The following is an 11699-nucleotide window of genomic DNA, read 5'->3' as shown; positions in this document are numbered from 1 at the left end:
GCCCCACCCCATATTCAGGCGGCGCCTCAGGGATCCTCCTCCTCCCCGCGGACTCCAAGCACAGAACCCCTTCCCCTTACCAGGGTCCTCTCCCGCTCGTCCGCCAGGCCCCGCCTTTCTTGCGACCTCCGTTGTGCTGCTGCACCCGACGAGCCGGGTTGACGGTGAACCCCACGTACACGCGGCCCCGATGCCGAGGGTTCAGGCAGTAGAGCAGGTAGACGCCGAAGAAGCGCCCGGGCCTCGCCGCGCCCCCCGCGGGGCCCATCGGACTTTACAGGTTAGGGGCACAGAGCTGGAGTTGATTTCTGTGACCGCGGATCCCTGGGATGATTGAGTTGCTAGGGCAGCATGACGCTTGTTTCGGGGAAATTGCTCGGAGACGATCGCAAGGCGGTCTGGAAAACCTCAGAAACGAGGCGGGTGTCCGAACCGGCCACCACACCGCTGCAGAGGTGCCGTGAGGGGACCAATTAGCATCCGCTCCCTCAGAGTCCGGACGCTGGTTGGCTAAACTCGGAAACCCTACCGGAATGAGGGCGGAAGTGCCGCGTTACGGACGCCGTAGTAAGGGCGGTAGTAATTCCTTAGCGGAAGTGGCTACAGTAAGGCTAGGAAGTCTTGTGGCTGCTTTATGGTGGGGTTTGTATTCACTGGGCCTTTCTTTTCCTGCCGGGCTGACGTGGTGAAACGCAGTTTATTCTAAAACGTCTCTCAAAACGGGCGTGGTAGTGCATGCCTGTAATTCCAACACTTGGGAGGCTGAGGCAGGAGGATTGCTGCGAGTTCGAGGCCAGCATGAATTATAGTGAATTTAAGACCAGCCTAGCCGGGCGTGATGGTGCACGCCTGTAATCCCAGCACTCGGGAGGCTGAGGCAGGAGGATCGCTGTGAGTTCGAGACCAGCCTGGGCTACATAATGATGTAAAAGTCTAACTGAACTAGAGCGACTCCATGTTGACCAGCAAACGGCCTAGAGACTGTCGCTCCCCCCATCCCTTATAGGATAACTAATGATTAATTGTGAATTGTTAGGTAACTGTTTAGAAGTAGCTGGGAAACTAAATGGAAATTGTAGTGAACATAGAGACCCAACATCAATCACGCCACTCCTTACTTGCCTATAGTTGAATGTTCTGAACACCATGATCTAAGTTGTAAATGGAACAATGGATAATCGATCTGCTGATCATTGGTACGTAACGGTCCAGTATATGATTGATGACCACCAGCTCAGATCAACTGATTCTTTGCCTTTGACCCCTTCCTGTAAGTTTTGAGTGTAACCCCCCCTCCATAGCCCTATATAAAATGGCCTCTGATTCTGAGCTAGCTGCCTCTCTGAGCTGCTTGGCTTCAGGAGTGCCGTCTGGCCAGACTAATAAAGGTCTATTTGCCAACTTGCCTGGTGTGTTCCTCCCTGGGTGACTCTCGCTGTCCAACAAGCTCCTGGAGCCTCGCTGAGCTTTTGGGCCTAGCATCGTGGAGGCCTCTTGGCTGTTCACGCTCCAGGAGTAAAAGTGAGACTTTAAGTCTTACAGTGAGTTCCAGATCAGTCTCAGCTACATAGTGAGATCCTGTCTCAAAAAACCAAACCAAAACAAAACAAAACAAAAAGACCAGCCTAAACTACATAGCCAGACCACACCTCAAAAACAAAAAAAGAGTAGTGTGGTAAAGGACAGCTAAAGAGTTGGAAGATCTGCGTTGGAGCGGACAGATTTAGGGCTTTATGGAAAAGGTAACGAAGGCAGTGGTTTGGGGCTTGCCCAGATTGGGGATTTGCCTGGCTGCAAGAGGAGGTAATCCTTGGCAAGTTGTGTTCTTGGTGATCAGTGTATGAGGACTGGCTGTGGGAAGTTCTGAGAGCTGGCAGTGCTGGGTGGCGGGTGTGTGTGCTGAGTTCCTGATATGGGTGATGGTTATGCTTGGGAGTAACATCATGGGGTGGTCTGAAATGCTCTGCTTTTCCTGGAATCGAGGTGACTCGGTGTAGGTCAATCACTGAGGACTTCTAGGCATTGCTCCAAGGGATCTGGGACTGACCCTTGTAAACTTGGGGATTGGATGTCCCTACACATCCTGAAGTTATTTTTTAAAGTTCTTCTTCGTACAGTCTTACCACATGGCTAAGTTTTCCAGACTGGACTCCGACTCGTGGTCCTCCTCCTCTAGCTTCCCCCAGTGCTTGCATCACAGGCTTACGCCACCATCAGGCAGTGCAGTAGTTACTCTTAGTCTGAAAGGAGGATGGGATAGGTAAATTTAGGACTAATGAGGTTTATATTACCAGGACTCCTTAAATGGTTAGCATGCCTTTGTGCAGAGCTGAGCAGCCATCTGATCCAAAATTTTAAGGTAAGAAGGCAGATAAAACGAAGGCACAGACGCCAAGTTTCGTCCTGCTCTTAGTTATGCAGTGGGCAGCTACAGGCCCAGTGTCCGGATCCCCATTACAAATGAATAAAGTGTACAGCTTTATGGCAGTGAGGCCGTCTCCCTAGGCAAGTGGGAGATCCAGGAGAAGACAGTCTGAGACCACCTGGAACCAATCAGAAGGTGCTATCTCCAGTTCTGGAGAACTCAAGCAGGTTTTTGACAGGCTGTCCTAGCCCTGACCTCAGCCTGAAGAGTGAGAGACACACAAGATGGCCACTGCTGTGCCCTCTCCTTCCGTGGTCCCCTCACCCTGCAGAGTGCACTTCTTTTCCCACTGTTAACTGGCTCTCACTTGCTCTGCAGAGCATGTTTCTTTTCCTGCTTTTAATAAATGTAAAACCTCACTGTATTTTGTTTTTGGTTTTTTGCTTTCTTTTTTGAGATGGACTATATATTCAGGCTGGCCTTGATCTCACTGCAATCCTCCTTCCTCAGCCTTCTGAGTGCGGGGATTGCAGGCGTGCGCCACCACATCTGGCTTCATTACCATTTTAAAATCTCCATTACAGGATATTTTTTTACCATGCTAATAAAGTAAAGGTAAGTAAAGGTTATCTTAGGGAGTATTCTGCACATGTATTTATCCATGTCACTTAGAATTTACCCCTTATTATCAGGAAATTTCCTAATTGGGTTTTGGAGCAGGGCAGATCAGCCCCTTGCCCCTTGGCCAGTTTGATTTAATGAACTTGTTTATTTCTTCTTGGGGGTGAGGTCAGGCTTCCGTCTTCTTGGTGTATCTGCTGAGCACACGTGTTGAAGACTGAGCTGGCTCCCTGTCCTTGTGCCTCCTGGTCTGTGATCTTCTTTATAGTATTGGAGACCTGTGCCTGCTTTAGCTCTCAGTTGTCCGGTGTATTTGTTAACCCGTAGGAAAGCGGGAGGGCCTGGCTGCCTCACTGGGGCTGGGTCAGCATCTGCCCCACTCTCCTGCCCAGGGCAAGGTGGAGGACAGGACTGTCAGCCTTTACAGGACCAGTCCTACTGGGCAGTGAAGCTTGAGGGACAGCCATTGCTTGAGAAACACCAGTGAGGGCTGGGGATTTAGCTCAGTGGTGTTGCCGCCTGCCTCGAAAGCACAAGGACCCGAGTTTGATCCCCGGTACCCCCCCAAAAAACCAAAAACAAACACCATTGTCCCCAGAACCCCTCAGCTCCAGGACCACAACCATGGCTTTCCCTGCATCCATGACATACAAACGTCCTCACCTCTGCAGTAAGGCCCAGCACCCCAGGATCCCATCCTGGTAGCCCTGTTTCGAGTATTGTGAATTCTCTGTTCTTCATCCCTTTCCATCGTGCTGGAGATCTCTTCTGGGTCACCATCTGGGGACGAGTCACACAGCCCCGCCTGCCATTTCCCAACCCCATCTCTCGCCTCAGGCTGGTGAACGAGTGCCTAGCAGAGGAGCCGCCGCACATCCACGCCTTTGAGCAGAAAACCCTGACCCCAGATCAGGGGCCCGTGAGCCTCAGAAGTGGGGACCCAGTTCTCCATGACCATGGAATCACGGATCGGGGTCAGTTTATGTTGTGGTTGTGTGTAGTGGGGTGGGAGAGGGCGGGTGCTGAGGCTGCGTGTGCAGCTTTGCTTCCCCTTGCCATGCTTGTAGCTATCGTTTTACCTTGAAAAGTTCCTCCCTGCCTCGGCGTCCCTGCTTTTAAAGTGAAGCTTCTGTCCTTAGTCCCTCCCTGGCCCGCCTGCTCAGCCTTCTCTCTGGAGATCCCTGGGGGTCTGCACTGCCCCTGCAGTAGAGAACTGCGGCTTCCTGCTTTCTGCAGCCTGCAGCGTGCAGAGTTGACCAGTGCCCACTGTTCAGAACCGTGGCCAGCTGAACAAACCTCTTCGCCTCCCTGGTACCACCCAGCTCACAGCCCGGCGCTGAATTCCCCCTGCACAGGCCTCATGGAAGTGCGGCCGCACTGGGGTCATAATGACACCTGGGCTTTTATGTCCTCCAAGTGCCCCATCACTTGGACTAGATGTGGCGAGTGACCACTGATGCCGCGAGCTTTCCTCCACAGACTGCAGACCCGGATGGCACAGCCCCCAGTTACTTTTTTTTTGTACCAGGGATCTAATTCGGCTCCTTCGCTTGGCTTGCGAGGCATTCACTGGAACCACTGAGCTAAATCCTGGGCCACTAGACAGTTACATTGCACCCTTCCCTGGTCCCCTCCTGTGCATGCCTGCTCGGAAGACAGTCGCGCTGTCCACCAGGCCTCCTAGCAGTATGTGCCCCACCTTTTCTTCCTTCCCTTATAAATGAAGAGTACCTGGGAGCCCGCGCAGCCATGGCCTCCTGACAAGTTATGGTTCCACCTGGTCCCAACTCAAGAATAGTCTTTGTTTCTTCATCTCCCACTGCTGTCCCCAGCTTTGGACCCTATGCTGTGCAGGTCGCAACACACTGAGTAGACCACGGGGTTTTGGGAGGAAAAAATGAGAGTTATGAGCAGGAGAGAAGGATGAGACAGAAGTAGGAAAATAAGGTGGACCTGAGGCATAAAACCGAATCTGTGGATGCAGCAGTGTCAGTTTTAACCTTGGATGTTTGGGTTGGAAGCACAGTCTGTGGAGGTCCTTGAGTCCCAGAAGGGACAGCAAGGGACCTGGTTGGACAGGGTTTGGGAGTGAGAAGATGGTTCCCACACTGGCCCTCTGTGCTGGGCAGGGTCGGGATACAGCTCACTGGGAGAGCACTTGCCTGGCATGCTTTACCCTGGTCCCTAGTGGACAGACACAGCACATCATTAGGCAGTTTTGTTGTTGTGTGAGCATCACAGAGCACTGAAGGAAACCTTGGTGAAACAGGTCTTCCCTTGAAATGGCTTTCTTTGTCCCCACAGGGTGATTAAACCAACTGCCAGTCTGGCGCTGAGAGCTTGGGGGAAAATCTGCCAGACCTGGAGGGCTCAGAGCCGCCCCGGGACGGCTCCTCCTTCCTGTTCCTCTCCCCCCAGCAGCCACACAATCCCTGCCCTCTGTGCACATGGGAAAGGCAACAAAAGATTTCCACTTCCCGGATCCCGGGACAGGGTGATTACCAACTGCCAGTCTGGCGCTGAGAGCTTGGGGGAAAATCTGCCAGACCTGGAGGGCTCAGAGCCGCCCCGGGACGGCTCCTCCTTCCTGTTCCTCTCCCCCCAGCAGCCACACAATCCCTGCCCTCTGTGTGCATGGGAAAGGCAACAAAAGATTTCCACTTCCCGGATCCCGGGCACAATGGGACAGGGGTGGAGTGGAGGCCCCTGCGGGAGAGGCTGTATCTGGGGCCTGTGGGACTTGCTCCCAGCTCAGGCTTTGTCTTGCTTGCAACACAGGCCTGAGTGGGCTCATCGTACTTTATCCTGAGCTCAGGTTCAGGCTGCTGAACACCCCGTTGCGTGGTTCCCCACTTCAGCACTCAGAGCTGCCAGCGGAAGGGGAGGCTGCAGCCTGCCACCTTCTCAGCGTAGTGGGCGTCAAACTGCTGGTTCTGGGCCACATTGAAGGTGCCTTTCCAGTCCCCCACGATGCCTGAGAGAAGGAGAGAGGCCTGAGTGTGCGTGCAGAGGACTCGCACGTGCCAGGTGGGCCGTGGTGGCTGCTTCCTCCCTCCCTCTGCCCCAAACCCCAGGCCTGGCCAGGCCCCACCTCTCCTCGTGAAGGAGGAGACTGTGTGGTCCATGTGGGCAGGGCCTGCGGTGGTGTAGTTGGCCATGGGGTTCTTCCTCATCTCCTCGAAGGATGTGTGGATGATGAGGTCCACGGTCTCCACAGGCAGGGAGCGCCCCGTGAACTGCAGCATCTTCTCAGTCTCCCTTTTGGGGTCCTGGAGAAAGGTTGCAGTTGTGGGCCTGCGGCTTCCAGTGGGCTTTGGGCTGCTCATGGAGCCAGCAGAAGGATCCCCATGTGACTGCACAGGGAGGCGCCTCTCCTCCGCCAGCTCCATGGCTCTGGGCCTCATTCCTTGGGGTGAAGCTCACAGCTGCTTCTTTTGACCCTTCCCTGAGCCTAGTGGGGACCTTATGTTGGCAGAGGACGGGGACAGTTCTGTACCCGGCTTGCGATGGTCGCTGACTCAGGCTTGGCACATTGCTGGGGTGGGGAGATGGGAGCAGGGACTTGCTTGTGCCAGCAGGTGGGGTGGGCCTAGGCAGAGCCTTTCTGAGCTGCCTGTGGTCGAGTCAGGAGCGCAGGATGGGCATCCTGGACTGCTAGGTCTGCCACAGAGGATAGGGCTGAGAGTTTCTGTGGGCCTCTGCAAGGTCCCCTCCGGCCCCGGGTGGGACAGGCTCTCATCTCCTTATGTCTTCATAGAAGAGGTAGTGAACGGTGGGTGCAGCTCAGCTCCCACCCCTCCTGTACGTGATGGTACCAAGACCCGTAGGACACTGGGGAAGGGGATGAGGCAGCCACGTAGGGGTTGAATTAGCTTAGGTGACCACCTCAAAGCTCCTGCCCTTCCTTCCCACAGTCAGGCCCACCTTCGCCGTGCATGAACTTCTCCAGGAAGCTTTCCCAGGTGCCAGGCTCAGGGTGCAGCTTGGCCATCTTGTAAAAGTTCTAATAGGAGACCACCACGTCCTTTGCATTCCGTGCAGCATAGACACCTGCAGGGGCAGGTGACCCAATCCCGAGAACCATGGAAACAGGAAGCCCCTTCCAGCCCCGCCTCCTGTCCCGCCTCCTGTCACACAAAGCATCTCTGGGAGAAAAGTTATTTTAGCATAGCAAAGGAAGGAACCAGCTTCACAGGCTGGCTGGCTTGTGATCTCGTGGATCTAGGCTTGGATTCCCCCCGCCTTTTTTTTGTACAAAGAATAAAACCAAGGGGCTTGTACATGCTAGGCAAGAACACTACCACACAGCTACATCGCCAGCCCCTTTTGTTTTTTGTTGGAGACAAACTCTTCCTGTCTTCAAACATGTGACCCTCTTGGCTCAGCTGCAGAGTTGAGTTGGGTTTGAATGCTGCTTTGGTGCCAAAGTCCTGGCAGGTCCCTGGGGGCATGTTTGCTACTGACCTGACCCCTTTTGACCCCACAACAGGAGGCAGGCGACCAGGACAGCCGGGGTGTCACCAGCCCCCCCTCCACAGGCCTGTGAGCCTCTCGTTCCCCTTGCCTCCGCTCTACACTCAGGAGTCCCCCTTTGCTGCTCTGTGAGTCCAGGGCGAGTGACGGCTATGTCTCCCTATGTGATACGAGCCCAGGTTCAAGGAAAACCTCTTTAGTGGCTTGTGTCTTACGTCCCCCTGAAGCCTCACGCAGTCACGTGTGGGTCTTTTCAGAGGTGGCTGAGTTTAGAGAGTGTGATGCTGGGCTCCAGGGTGCATGATCAATCTGTCCATGGATTGGGGTGACAGTTCTGGGAGGGGGAGCAGGACGGCCCTCCCTAAGGGTGGGTGGCCGGGATAGAATACAAGGGATAGAAAGAGGGCTGCCGTGGTTGCATGTGCCTGGATGCTTGCTGCTGTTGTTGCTTTCTGTTTGCCATGAACATTTTCTCCTCTGCCCCTCTGCCTGCCTCCCTGCCTCAGAACCAGCCAACCATAAATTGAAACCTCTGCAAACTATGAGCCAAAATAAAACTTTCCTCCTTTAACTTTGAGTGTCAGGTATTTTTTTCTCAGCAATGAGAAAAGTAAGTAAGATACCCTCCCCGCAAAACAGGCCCAAAGCTAGCATTTCCGCTCTGGCCTGCCCTGCCGCTCACCTTGACCTGATCCAGCAGAGTCTGGGGAGCAGGGCCACAGGCAAGTGCATCTTGAGCAGCCATGGGGTGGGGACATTTTTCACAGTCTCAAGCCCTGAAGCATGGGCAAGGGAGAGCGAGCGGCTGGGCTGGAGCAGGGTCCCCACACACACCGCTTCCCTTGCACCCGGCCCGGCCGCACAGCTGAGAGAAGCCCTGGATCTCTGAACTCCAGGAAGGACACCGGCATGGAGATGGGGTCTCGGCGACATTTCCCAAGGTCGCCGCCCTGGTAGATCGTGTCCAGCGTCTCACTCACCCAGGTGGTGCCTGGGAAGAGAGGAGGAGGAACAGGGCTGAGGGCCAGTCCTGCTGGCCAAGCAGGGACCGCAGCCCAGGAGCAGGTGGCCTCCCTGCCTAAGGACCTGGGGTAGGTGCTGATGAGCAGGACATCAGACCAAGCCTGGAAGTGCTGCAGTGGCTCTGTGGTGTCTGCAAGTCCTTGATGAGCGGGACCCCCTTCGCGTAAGCCAGGGGCAGGAGGTGTCCTGGAGCAGCTCCATGCTGCTGCCTCAGGGTGAGACGCGGGCTTCCTTAGTGCCAGTGCCCATGCCTGGGAGGAATTTGTGCTTCTACACTCATTGGTTACAGAAATTTAATATATATTCATGAATTTCATAGTTTTTCTTTCTTGGTTCCCAGGGATTGAACTTGGGATCTTGTGCTTATGAGGCAGGCGGCCGGCAGAACTACTGAGCTATTAGGGAGTGGCTCAGTCACGGTATTGGCTCACACTCAACACTGGCAAGTGTTCATTGGATGAATTAAAACATGAGGTTCTATCTCATTTACATCCTAGTAAAATGACAAAACTCTTCTAGAGACAAAGACATTCCTGAGATGCAGAAGTTGGCTCGCATGTGTTCAGGCAGGTGAGGTGGGACAGACCCAGACATGTTGGACAAAGAGAATTTTAAGTAGGGAATTTCTTGTAGTAAGTCCAGCTTGAACTATGGAAGCAAAATTTCTTTGCAAAATTCCCTTTCACTTTGCCCCTATATTGGGCTCTGATTCTGTAATGATTATGTCACTCCTGCCTGCATTTTCGTTTTTCAGGCCTCTCCACAAATACCAAAATCACACTCTTGTCTGAGGAACAGCTGGCAAAATTTTTTCCCACACTGTGGGTTGTCTCTTCATTCTGTTGGTGGTTTCTTTTGCTGTGCAAAGGCTTTTTAATAAGATGAGGTCTCTTGAGGCTAGGCATGGTGGCACACACCTGTAATTCCAGCACTTGGGAGGCTGAGGCAGGAGGATCACTGTGAGTTCAAGACCAGCCTGGTCTACATAGTGAGTTCCAGGTCAGTCTCAACTACATAGTGAGACCCTGTCTCAAAAAAAAAAAAAAAAGATGAGGTCTCAGCGGTTGATTCTTTGTAATATTTTCTGTGTAATCAGAGTTTTGTTCCTAAAGTCTCTGCCTATACCTGTGTCTTCAAGAGTTCCAGCTAGGCTGGGGATTTAGTTCAGTGGTTCTGCTGCCTGCCTCTCAAACACAAGGACCCCGTACCCCACCCAAAAAAGAGTTCTACCTATTCTATCTTCCAGCAGGTTTAGTGTTTATGTTTTAATATGTAGGTCTTTAATCCATTTTGATTTTAGTTTAGTGCACGGTTAAGGACATGATCTAGTTTTAGTATCAGCATGTGGAATGCCAGTTTTTCCAGCAGTATTTATTACAGACTTTCTTCCAGTGAAGGTGTTTGGCCTCTTTATTGAAGATAAGGTGGTTGATGGGCTGAGGATTTAGCTCAGTGGTTCTGCTGCCTGCTTTGCAAGCACAAGGTCCCAGGTTTGATCCCCAGTACCAAAAAATAAAAAATAAAGTGTCTGAGAGTGTTTGGAGTTGTTTCTGCATCTTCTATCCTGTTCCATTGATCCTTGGGTTTTTGTTGTTGTTGTTGTTTGTTTTTGCCAGTATCATGCTGTCTTTATTACCGTAGCTCTGTAGTATAATTTCAGGTCAGGAATTGTGATCCCTTTGCCTTGCCTTTGTGGCCCCAGAGTCTTTTTTTTTTTTGGTACCAGGGACTGAACTCAGGACCTTCTGCTTGTGAGGCAGGTGGCAGCACCACTGAGCTAAATCCCTGGCCGCCCCCCCAAAGTCATTCTTAACTGAGAGTTTTTTTTGTTGTTGTTGTACTCGAATAAAAAATTCCCAGAACCCAGGAGCCATGGGACAGAAAAGGAGTAGGGGGTAGTTAGGGATGCTGAAGTTCAGGTCTGCAGCAGCTCTGTCCAGTGTCCCTATGGAGACAAGAAAGTTGATCAAATGCAGCTGTCTTAATTACTTTTCTCATTGCTGAGACAAAATACCTAACACTCAAAGTTAAAGGAGGAAAGGTTTATTTTGACTCACAGTTTTTAGAGGTTTCAGTTCATAATTGGCTGGCTCCAAGGCAGGGTGGCCTGGCAGAGAAGCATCACAGAGGAGAAAAAGTCCATGGCAAGCTGGAAGTAACAAGCAACAAGCAGGGACCCTCTTTCTATCCCTTATACCTTATCCAGGCTACACACCCTTAGGGAACTCTTAATCTTACCCAGAACTATGCCAAACCAATCAGTGGACTTATTTAATAATCACACATCCTTGATCCCAGCACCACCCACTCCAGATCCAGCTGTTATAGCAAAGTATGACAGCTCAGTGTTACAGCCAAGTGTTACAGCTTCCAAAGGTCTCTGGAGGCAAAGAAGTCAAGCAGCACTTAGGGAGATGGAGGAAACCTTTATTATGCCACAAGGGGGCTCAGAGGAGTTTGTACTCTAAAACCTGAGTCTTGAACAGAAACAGAAGCAACCTTATATAAAGATCTACAGCGTGGCGGGGCAGGCCCACCTACCAGGTGAGCATGTTCGCTGAGGTGGATGGGCAGAGGCAACAGAACATTCTTAAAACTTTGGCTAGAAACATTGTGTAGCACAAACAGTTACACTGCTCAAACAGAACATTTTATGGCAAAAACATGGAGGGGCTGCCCTGTTGTGCATTATTTCCTTATCATAGCCACGTCTAAAAAGCCCTTATAAGGCTGTGGGGAGACATTTAGACATAAGCCATAACAGCAGCTTAAGTAAGGAGGAGCAAGGGGAGCTGGACAAGGGCATTCTCACCTCTTCTAAATCCAAGTAGTCATCTTCCTCCTTAGGGCACACATTGCACAGTGAGATCAGGTCTCCCCACAGCAGTGAGTTCCTACACCTACCCAGGGCACAGCGGCCCGGAGGATACAGTCAGGCATCACGAGCCCCTTCCCCTCTGGCCTGACCACTGGGCACCCTCACCCTGGACTAGACCAGGCCGGGAGAGGACCGGACTCACCCAGGGCACCGGCCCTCCAGGGGCACAAGCTGCCCTGGCTCCGCCCGGAGGAACTCCTCTGCCAGGCAGATCACATGGGCTCGCAGGGGACAGCCGGGGTGGGGGCAACGCAGGGGGCCCTCTTCATCCTGTGGGCGGTGGCAAAGCGCAAGGAACGCGTGCATCGCTTACTGATGCTTAAGGAGCCCAAGAGCCGG

General features: G+C 52.7%; 1 protein-coding gene and 1 pseudogene across 1 annotated transcript in view; both read right to left on the bottom strand.

Annotated features, from left to right (window-relative positions):
• The window catches only part of Slx1a (SLX1 homolog A, structure-specific endonuclease subunit), a 2115-nt gene extending 1607 nt beyond the window's left edge, over positions 1 to 508 (bottom strand). The window contains exon 1 of the mRNA XM_033758727.1: positions 81 to 508. Coding sequence (XP_033614618.1) covers positions 81 to 268 — 188 coding nt within the window. The 5' untranslated portion in view covers positions 269 to 508. The remainder of the gene's footprint in view (positions 1 to 80) is intronic.
• Positions 509 to 5677: 5169 nt separating this feature from the next.
• Positions 5678 to 8683, bottom strand: LOC104861902 (annotated as a pseudogene).
• Between the last annotated feature and the right edge of the window lie 3016 nt (positions 8684 to 11699).

Source organism: Fukomys damarensis, unplaced genomic scaffold (assembly GCF_012274545.1).
Source record: "Fukomys damarensis isolate Sample0158 unplaced genomic scaffold, DMR_v1.0_HiC HiC_scaffold_34, whole genome shotgun sequence".
Lineage (NCBI taxonomy): Eukaryota > Metazoa > Chordata > Mammalia > Rodentia > Bathyergidae > Fukomys > Fukomys damarensis.
The sequence above is the reverse complement of the archived record's forward strand: the minus strand, read 5'-3'. Positions and strand labels throughout refer to the sequence as shown.